General features: G+C 42.7%; 1 protein-coding gene across 1 annotated transcript in view; it reads right to left on the bottom strand.

Moving 5' to 3' along the window:
* Window positions 1-317: 317 nt before the first annotated feature.
* Window positions 318-11,379, bottom strand: part of shtn1 (shootin 1) — a 36,940-nt gene continuing 25,878 nt past the window's right edge. The window contains exons 12-17 of the mRNA XM_031579520.2: window positions 11,176-11,261; window positions 9,432-9,538; window positions 8,347-8,397; window positions 8,005-8,131; window positions 6,722-6,924; window positions 318-683 (exon numbers count right to left, since the gene is read on the bottom strand). Of these exons, the coding sequence (XP_031435380.1) occupies window positions 672-683; window positions 6,722-6,924; window positions 8,005-8,131; window positions 8,347-8,397; window positions 9,432-9,538; window positions 11,176-11,261 (586 nt within the window). The 3' untranslated portion in view covers window positions 318-671. The remainder of the gene's footprint in view (window positions 684-6,721; window positions 6,925-8,004; window positions 8,132-8,346; window positions 8,398-9,431; window positions 9,539-11,175; window positions 11,262-11,379) is intronic.

The following is an 11,379-nucleotide window of genomic DNA, read 5'->3' as shown; positions in this document are numbered from 1 at the left end:
GACACTGCATGTGCGCACACACACACAGTTCACAACAATTAATACAACACATAATTAATATGAGCTGTTTTATACAATTTGTATACAATACATTATACAACTCCTTCTGTTTAAATCTGATTTAAATTAGAGACATTTTATGGATTACATTTTATGCATTTACATTTTTCCACAAATACAAAAAAGCTCATCTGTCTGGCTCATTCTTTTTGATGAAATAAAAAAAAGACAGAAAAATGTGTGAAAATGTGCAACCATTCTGTTGAAATTCATTTAAAATTATATCAGAATCAGAATCAGAATTGTATTTATTGCCAAGTAAGTTTACGCCTACCATGAATTTGTTTTGGCATATTGGTGCTGACAATAAACAACAAAAAAAAACATAATAAGTACTGCAGAACATAAGATATCAAATAAATGAAGAAGAAAAAAACTAAATATAATTTTAAAGTCTTATATAACATTATTGAAGAGCTTTTTAAAATGAATTTCATAGCCCTGGTCTTCCATCCCGTAGTTTTGTTTGCGAGTGATGGTGAATGAGTGGCTGCCATCCTGTTTTTCTGTCACTCTGTGTGTGAGGCTCAGCAGGCAATCACTCTCTCTTTATCTCTCTCTTCTCTGTCGCTCTTTCTTCTCCTTTTCTTCTCTCTTCCACCCCTCTCTTTTCATGTGCATTCCTACAGCAGGTGACACACACAATGAAGAGAATAAGTTGTGTCGCTCTGTCAGTCCAAAAAAAACACTACATGCAGACAGACTACATACACACACACACACACACACACAGTCACACAGACATACACATACACACATACCACAGGCACTCACAGACACACACACACACACAGTCACACAGACATACACATACACACATACCCACAGGCACTCACAGACACACACACCCACAGACACACACACACACACTCACATAGACACACACACACACACACAGACACAGACACACAAAACACACACACACACACACACACACACACCCACAGACACACACAAACCTACAGACACACACAAACACACACACCCACAGACACACACCCACAGACACATACACACACACACACATACACACACACACACACACACACACACCCACAGACACACACACACACACAAACACACACACAGACGCGCTCTATCTTTGCTCTGTTTTTAGCCAGTGCATGTCCTGTTTGTCATTTTGCTGGCTGGTTCTTTATGTTTGTGTGTGCTGTTACTGGTAGACAGCAATCGGAGAACTAACAACAGATAACTACAACAATGGCATTTCTCAGGTAGGTTGGGGCTCTTTAAAGGAGCTAGGAGCTTTGACAACTTTATGAACAAATACAAAATAAAGCTGAAACTTTTTAAACATCCTGTTTGGGCTTTATGTGTTATGTATGTACATGTTTGTGAAACATTATATAGAGATAAATATGTATATTTGCTTTTCTGTATGTGTGTGTCTATGTTAGGAAGTGTGTTTGGTGTGCGTTCATGTACGCTTGAGTCTGTGTGTGTGTGTGTGTGTGTGTGTGTGCTTGCATATGACTAGGCTTAACCAAACAAGCGAGCTCATTGTGAGGAATCCTTCAAATCATTGTCACATCCTGTAGTGAGGGTTGAGCAGATGGACTAAAATCCCAACAGAGGCAATCACTTCACTTCACACAGGAGAAGCCAGCTGCCCGGAGCTGATGCATCCGCTGTGTGGGACCACACAGACGTGTGTGTGTGTGTGTGTTTTCTCTTCAACCCATAGCCTAGTGACGGCTCCGGTCTTTCATGCAAACATCGCAGCTTTTAAATGAAATAATGACATCATTTGCTATCCTGAATGAAACACAACAAGTAAAGATAGGTAATGCTTCCGCTAGGCAACTATACAGTACATTGTAAAAGATGGGGACATCCAAAATCAGCGAACTACTACAAACCGCCCTCCTTATATGTGTGTGTGAGTCAGTGTGTGTCCTGTGCTGTGAGTGTGTGTGTGTGTTAGCGGGACCTGTCATAAAAGGAATTGAATTTAGTTGCTCTTGCCACCAGGTTGTCTAAAAGAGTGGTGATGTCAGGCCAAGACACGCATACACACAGACACACAGACACACACACACACACACACACACACACACACACACACACACACACACACAGATGAGTGTATGAGAAAAAGAGAGCCGCAAGACAAAGATAGAGATGAGTGAGAAAGAGAGAGAGATACACACACATGAGTGAGCTAGACTAGGACAGAGAGAGATGCACACACAGAATAAGGTGAGAAACACACAAAGAGATGAGTGTGTGAGAGCAGAAGGGAGAGGGACACGTAAAGAAAGGAGGACAGAGACGGAGTGGGTGAGAGGGAATCAGTAGGGAGGGGAAAGAGAGAGAGAGAGAGAGAGAGAGAAAGATCGACAGATGAAAAAGCCCCAATCAGTGGAAACATGAAGCATAGAAGACTGGCGCAGATTTACCCCCTACACGCAAACATACACACACATACTACCCCACCCCCTGCCTTTGGATCCCCACCAGGTAATCACTCTGTTTGGAAAATAAACAAAATGACTAACAAAATAGGCTAAATGAAGTGTTTCACCATACACACACTCTCACACATACACACATGCACACACACATACACGCACACACACTAAAAAGCCCCATCCTAATTGGAGATCCTTCAGAAAGGGAGAGGGTGAAAGAAACAAAGTGTTCCATTGTGCGGCGGCTGCCTTGCAACCCAGCCCAGCAGCTCCAGAGAGAGAGAGAGGGGTTAAAGATAGGCAGGAGCGAGGGAAAAGAGTCCAATTTCTAGAAGAAAAGCAGGATGCGTGTAAAAGAGAACACGGTATACAGCAGGGGTAATTGCACATGATTGACGCGTGTGTTGACCGCATGTCAATCAATGCCAGTTTCAGACATGGCAATGAGCTGTTTACCCGGCGTCAAAGCCGAATTTCCAAACACACACACACACACACACACAAAAGCATCTTCAACGTATATGACAAAAAGAAAAAAAAATTACACGGTCATTTCCAAATCAATAGTTTGATCTGGGAGTCATTTTTGCAGTGTGTGCATATTATCAGATGTCACAACACAAATACAGCTTTTTAAACAAACACCTTTTCATGAATTACACAAAAATACACACACACACACACACACACACACACACACACACACACACACACACACAGAGAGACACTCACATCTGTCCATATAAAACTGTCCTCTCAAAATCTGACACACACACCATCCCCTATACCCTCTCTGTCTCTCAATATGATGCTAGGGTCAGATCCTACTGATCCATCTGCACCGACCACACACACTCACAAAGTCACACACATGCAGTGTGTGCTCGCGTACACGCACACACTCGAACATTAGGAACATGCATGCAGCAACAAACATGCCGAAAGACATGAGCATCCGTCAGTAATAGAAGTGCAGGATCACACACACATGTGCACACAGACGGACTAACCCATAAGATGATGAGCAATATGGACAGATAAAGGACATACATGGACAGCCATGCAAGCCAGGAAAATGTACTGTACATGTAGACACACACACACCACCAACAACCACAACAACAACACACCCACACACAACAACACACACACATACACGAGCAACCCCGCACACCCCTAGCATATGCACATGCACCCGCCCCCCAACACACTCACTCACACACACACACACACACACACACACACACACACACACACACACACACACACACACACACACACACACACACACACACACACACACACACACACACACACACACACACACACACACACACGTATCCACTTTCTGTTCTGTTTGTGCAGTCATACACACCTCGGTGCTGATGTTTAACGCTTGGGCACACTGACTCTCAGAGGAATTGAATTTCCCTTCCCAGACTTAAGGGATTTGCAGCTCATTCTGTCTGCTGTGTCGCCACTGGAAATTGTTCCGCACAAGAATGAAGCCTAAAGCCCTTCATTAGCAAACTCAACAAAGACACACTCGCTCCAAGTGAGACAGAAGGTCAGGTGCACACACACACACAACCACACACACACACACACACACACACACACACACACACACACACACACACACACACACACACACACATTTAGGCTCATACACGCAGACACACAGGCTGATACAGATTCACACACAGGCTGATACACACACAGAATAATACATGTGCAAACACACAGACACACAGACACACACACACTCACACACTCCTGAGCAATCACCCCTAACGGACAGAGTTGCACTGTCGAGGGGAGGGGGTGCGGGGAACGGATCCAAAAGCTTAACCTCGTGACCGGACAGAGTAGAGTTTACAACACACAACACCCCCCCCCCCCCCCCCACCACCACCACCACCACACCTACACACACGCACATACAGAGAGCGACAGAGAGAGAGACGAGTGGGCGTTTGATGGAGATGCGATATTTGCGATGTGTGGGAAGATTGTGATGTGACACTTATGTATATATATATTAACAATTAACATACCACTATGCCAAAACTACACGTATGAGCATTTCTATCTAGCTGCCACATGACAGTAATCGTCGATCTATTTGTCTGATTATACTGGGAGCCCATCTGGCATGACCTCCCCCCCCCCCCCAATCGAGCCTGACACCCAACACATGCAGCGCTGATGTGGCATGTTGGTGTGTGTTCAAAATCAACAACAACAACAAACAAAGACATCTCCAGCAGTGTGCAGAATTTACTGTTGAATCCTATTTCTGCTGTTTTGTTGTATGCACACACTTGGTCACTCACACATACACACACACACACACACACACACACACACACACACACACACACACACACACACACACACACATACAGTATATACAAAACTGCTATAGAACAGCCTTACGTGAGGTGTCGTGACTGTTAAGAGTGGAATTCAAATTGAAGGTGCTTTTTCACAGTAAACAAATACAACAACTCACACACAGAAACACACACACACACACACACGTCCCTGTACATCCCTCATAAAAACACTACCACACTGCGAGCGCTGCAGTTCACACTTCAGACTAAATCCCACCTCACACACCTCATGTTATTTGGTGGACAGCTATAAAGCCTGATTCACACAGGGCAGGAATGCTAATCTAAAGACCCCTGGCTCAGAGAACACCTCCATACTGGACACAGAGTGTTAAACGGATAGGGGGACACCCACTGTGGGAGGGGAAGGGGAAGGGGCCTCTTGAAATGCTACTGAGGTATCAGCCTAAAGGTAATATTTTTAAATCTGGGATTTTTTTAAATATTGGATGAATATTGAGGGTGAGGTAAAACTCACCTACCACTCACCACTCACCACAAACACACACACACACACACACACACGCACACACGCACACGCGCACACACACACACACCTTTAAGCCCTTACATTTGACCCCAATAGACCCATGTGAGTGCTGTTAGCATTCATTTTTTGTTAGAGTGATGGAGAAAGCATAGCTGGCCATTTTGCTGCAGTCCATTTAAATGGAATGGTGACCTGTGAATGGGTTAAATTCAGCTGGGTGTGAATATGTCGGGATGCTGGTGGTTGACAGACCCATCAAAACACATTCACACATTCACACACACACACACACACACACACACACACACACACACACACACACACACACACACACACACACACACACACACACACACACACACACACACAAACAAACAAAAAGAAATGACCTCAGAAAACAGAAACTAAAACCACAGTATAAAACACAGATAAAACATGGAGAATTGATTTATCTGTGACATCAGCTCTTTGCTGATAATAACCCAATGGACTTTGAGAGAGAAGGAGGGAGAGACACACAAAGAGGTGGGGGGGGGGGTCTGCCTTACTGACAATCACTGATAGACTACAAGGTTAATACTGGTTTAGACACACACACACACACACAGAGAAAGAAAGAGCTGGCTAATCAAGACTGCCAGTACGGGTCTGTTTGCCTTGAGAGAGCGAGAAATGAACAAGTCTAATCTAGTCACCAGAGCTCATCACACTACAGGTTAGCAAAGTATTTAATTTCACAGCTGTTAAACATCACAGTCCTCCACAAACTACTGGTGAAAACTACTCCCTGGTAACTAATACTTTCTCTCTATACAAGATAAACACATATCCACACATATCCACACCTGTGTAACACAGGCTGTGTGTGTGTGTGTGTGTGTGTGTGTGTGTGTTTCATATTTAATGGCTCGTGCCTTTCCAAGAGTGTAACTGTAGCTGTAGCACCCCTCTTATTCCCACCCATGGGACTACAGACACTAAGCTGCCTCTGCCTTGAATAAACAGTGAATAAGCCAGGAATAAACCATGACACAGCTCATTGTGTTAAAGCCATCAGGCTTAGGTAACTTTCCTTTGGACACCCATTGAAATCTTTCTTAGCCGAAAACATTCCGAACTATCAGTGATAGTGTGTATAAACTAATTCTGACTGCCTGAATGTATTTCTTAGCCTTGTGACGGCTTCAGAACAAAAGAGAGAAAAGGTGCTGTTCTGATGGCTTCTTCACTTCAGAACTCTAGGAGAACATATGAGTGAGGCTGCAAAAATGCTACGAATGAGAACACACTGGAGTGAGAGAGGTGTAGCGTGAACACTTCCACACTGGAGAGAGACTTACTAGCTTGTGAGATCCGGGCTCTCGTGGGTGTTCCAGGTCTGACTGGGTCCGGGTCTGGTTCTGGTTCTTGCTCGGAGCTGCTCCTACCTCAGTGGTGGGGGGCGGTTCTGAGGAGCTCTGACTGGGTGTGTGTGGGGCCTGCTTTCGGACCCGGTTCAGGTCCAGAACACTGCTGGGGAACTGTTTCTGAGTGGAGCTTTCTTCTACATACACACACACACACACACACACACACACACACACACACACACACACACACACACACACACACACACACACACAAAGATCCATCAATCAGAGCCATCTATCTTTATTATACTCTAAAACATATTTAAACACAGAACCTCACTCTGAATTTGATGTTTTGGTATTTGTATTGTGCATATTTGTAGATAGACGTGAGCCTGTGGAGACCTGCTATATGCGTGAGGGAGTGATGGATCTCAGAGGGGGCTGAGACCAAGCAAGCCACAGGCCTGACTGGTGGGGCTCTTACAGTGGTCTGTTACCTGTTAATGGGTCTGCATTATGGCTGGCTAAGAATGACCGAATGAAGACATGACCATTCATGGTAAAAAAAAAAGTTATGGGACATAAACAAAGAAATGAATCGGTTTCATCTACAGCTATAGTGGATTATTGAAAACAAAATGATTTGAATATAAAAATGTCATAATTGTAATTGCAAAAGTTCGGCAACAGCAAAATAAAATAAAAAAACCAGACAGCATATAGTACTGAAATGATAGAACTAGGCTGCATCCTACTATTGTTCTCTAGAAAGTAAAGGGAGGTCTCTCTCAAATGATTGAAGCTATAGCGACAATAAATATTATAGACTTGTATTATTGATCTTCATAGTATTGTGTTTTATTGTGTGCTCATTTTTATTTACATAATACGTATAAAATGATCTATTATCTAACACATTTATTGCATTGTATGTGTTGTTATGTAATTATGAATTCTACTAATACTTTTGTCATGGAAAGCTAAAAGCCCACCCAGAAACAGACATAATGAGGAAAAAAACACACACGGACAAACACACAAACAAACCCAGAGAGCTAAGAACAATGTGAACACATTCAAAGACCCCTCAGAAATACTTACAACTCCATTCAGTGAATGTGTTCTGCTAAATGCTGAACACTTTTACAATGTAAACAAAAAAGTATTTCAAAATAACAATATTAAACTTAGTTATGTGATGTTATTATTCAGACCATGAGCACAGTGTGAGCGTGTCTGTGTTTTAGCGGGAAGCAAAGCAGGAAACTTACGGCCGTCTTGTAAATTGTCAAGTGCACCTCGTCGCCGTAGTAATGCCACCTCCAGCTCCGAGGGTTTGTGTGTGTCCCGCGGCCCAACATTGCTCAGAGTGGGCTGGGAGGGCTGCTTGGATGTGTCCTACTCAGTTTCACACACACACACACACACACACACACACACACACACACACACACACACACACACACACACACACACACACACCAAGGGGAAGAAGGGGGGGGGGGGGGTTACTGCTGAGTCATTTTTTTGTGTGGTAGTATAACAATATGATCAGAGCTGGGAAGCTTGACGATGAATAATAAAAAAACTATAGTTTTTGAAAAATGAGTTACCAGAATGCCTCTGAGCTCCTGGATGGCCGAGTTGGAAGGAATACGCTGTCTCTGTGGGAGAGGAAGACAGAGAGAGACAGAGAGAATAGTCCAGTGAATGTTAGCCCTGGAGATTCCAACATTGCCACTAAAACACAGGGCTTTGACACAGCACAGGCACAGAAGGGTGACTGTCTTACTCTAAGCCCGGCCCGCACAGAGACACCCAGCCATGGCTTCATTATGACTTAAAGGAACAATATGTAATATATTCACTGTACTAAATTATAAAATGACCATGATATGTCATCTGAGATTAAGGAAACATGCTAAGTTGAAATACTGGCTTCTCTGACAACAATGCTACAGCTAATATGTTCTTCTCTGGTACCTCAGCAACAACCAACGTGACAGAAAATATACAACAGAAACTGCAGGTGTGATTTAAATTGACTCAATTTACGATGTGATTACTATATACGTTGAACCAATTCTGATGTCCAAATCGAGTACCGTTACTCATGCCCATTCTTAGCTAGTATCTATTTATTCATCTTATCTATCCATCCATCTTATCCATATACTCGTTTTAGAAGAGTTTAGTACATTTTGTGACTGAATCAGTGGATGTGGTCAAATTTCGCTAGCATTAGTAGATTGCTAGGTAGATAGTTCAATGAAACGATGTACAATTGTCTGTGTACATAGGTTGATTATGGCATATTCTTTTTAGCTATGAGGATCCAAGTACCTCCACCCCTAGTAAGAGCTTTGTTGATGGCCCCTGCACTGTCCAGTATTGGATGTCCATCAAATGTACTTTCTAGCCTGTCCTCTCTGCCCTCTATCACCTGATACGGCACATGACCAACCACATGACTGGCATTACTTGACACTGGTGAGGGAATTTCATAAGTGAGATCTGCATCGGGCTGCAACATGGAAAAAAGTAGGCTGCTACTCTGAAATAAATGTGAAATGATTTATGTGTTAAATTGAGTGTGTCTATTTCCGAAGCAGTGGGCTTTTGTTTTCAGGATAACAGGCTAAGCTCTGGCTACCTTAGCCAGCCATGCATCTGTGTGTGTGTGTGTATGTGTGTGTACCTGCAGCGGTCTGGCCCGATTAGGCGTCTGCCTCACAGGTTTCAGGTTAACACCCTTTTTAATGCGCTGCATCATCTCGTCCACAGCCTGCTGCCTGATGTCTTTTTCTGGAAACACACACACACACACACACACACACACACACAAACACACACACACAGTCACCCTAAACACCAGCCCTCACATGGTCACAGTTACATATGAAAGGAAAGCTATAAAGCTAGGGACAAAGCTAGAAGCTAATCGTGCCCTATATAAAGACGCGTAGAATATGAATTGCACTTATAAAAGCAAAACACTAATCACAATTGCAATTCACTACTTGAATTGAAACTGATCTGCAAAACTCCCAAAAAACTAATTACAATCGTAATTTCATACTCGCAAAACCTACGATCTGAACGCTCATGAGCGTAATCTTTCCACGTGATTTTGGCCACTTTCTCTCGCAAGGTCTGTGCCAAAAATCCCTGAAGCGTAACTCAACTTTGAGCACAGAAAAAATATGTGTTATTCTCCTGCATTTTTTTTTTATATATATATATTTTATTTTTATTCTTGTTATGGACTGAACATAGCACATATTGACAAAACATCAAGGTCATGCATGTAGTTCAATACATAGTATATAAAATAAAAAAGAAACATCCAAAAGAAAACATTGATCGGGTTTACAGTATTATGAGTCAGTCATGGCCCTTTATGTACACCAGTAGAGGGTCCCAGATCTTATTATAGTATTTCAATTTATTCTCCTGCACTTTATCTGAGCACAGAAATATCTATTCTGTGTGTGCTCAACTTTCAATGTACACTATAACCTTGAACAACGTCTCTCACTCGCGTGATGTCTCTTCTCTGCGCGCGCTCAACTTTGCAAAGCGGTCCAATTCAATTAAATTCAATTCAATTCAACTTTATTTCGCCATTTATACAGATACTAGGATTTTTTTTTTGTATTCTCCATGCAGGCTATAGTATCACCAAACTATCTCCTGCATGAGATCTCCACGGCCGCTACACAAGCGCCATCGGGCGCAATCATGCCACAAGGTGGTTCGATGGTTTTGAAGTATTTCACTAAAACAGACGCGCCAAGAAATACATGTTGAGACTTCACTGGAGTCAACAAGTGATGAACTGTAAAGTACAGCTATCCATTTCCAAATATATAAGTAAAATACATTTTCACTTGTTCCATCTGTGTTGATGAATGAGAAATATCCAGAGAGAGAGAGGTCTGCCTGCCCTATATATTCCACATCTGAACTGCACATTAAAAACACGGGTTCTTTGGGAGAGCTGTGACCAAGTGGTGACATTCCAAACCATTTAAGAGCCCAAGTGCCCATGCTTTTAATATGCGGCCATTTCCTGATCCCACTCCCAATCTCTCTGTCCCACTCATTTCCTGTCTCTCTTCACTGTCCTAGCTAACAGGCAAAAGCCCCAAAAAGAAACTAAAAAAAAGAAACCAAAAAAACCTTGGGCTCCTCTCCTGCGGTGGCTAAGAATGGCAAAGGTACCCTCTATTTGGATATTTATTGTGTTTTTATGTTGTATGTTTCCCTGTGAGCCTCAAGAAACAAAATGTTGTTCCCCTGTATGTGTGATAACACGCATATGCATGAAATGACAATAAAACTGACTCTCTTTGATTCCGAAGAAATACTCTCTTTGATTCTGAAGACTGGAGGCAAGAGGTATTTGATTCTGAAGACTGGAGTTGAGAGGTGTTTGTTACCTGGTTCCTTGTCTGGGGAGTCCTGTTCAACAAGAGGGATATCCACACCTGCATCTTTCTTTTTGCGCAGCATGGATAACAGTGCACTAAAAATATAAATAGCACACACACACACACACACACAGCATAATTCATGAATATAAAATGCGCAGAAACACACATACACACACACACACAAAAACACAAAGTGCTTGTGAAGATGAA

This window comes from Clupea harengus, chromosome 13, assembly GCF_900700415.2.
Source record: "Clupea harengus chromosome 13, Ch_v2.0.2, whole genome shotgun sequence".
NCBI lineage: Eukaryota > Metazoa > Chordata > Actinopteri > Clupeiformes > Clupeidae > Clupea > Clupea harengus.
Note: the sequence above shows the minus strand (reverse complement) of the source record. Positions and strands in the feature narration are given on the sequence as shown.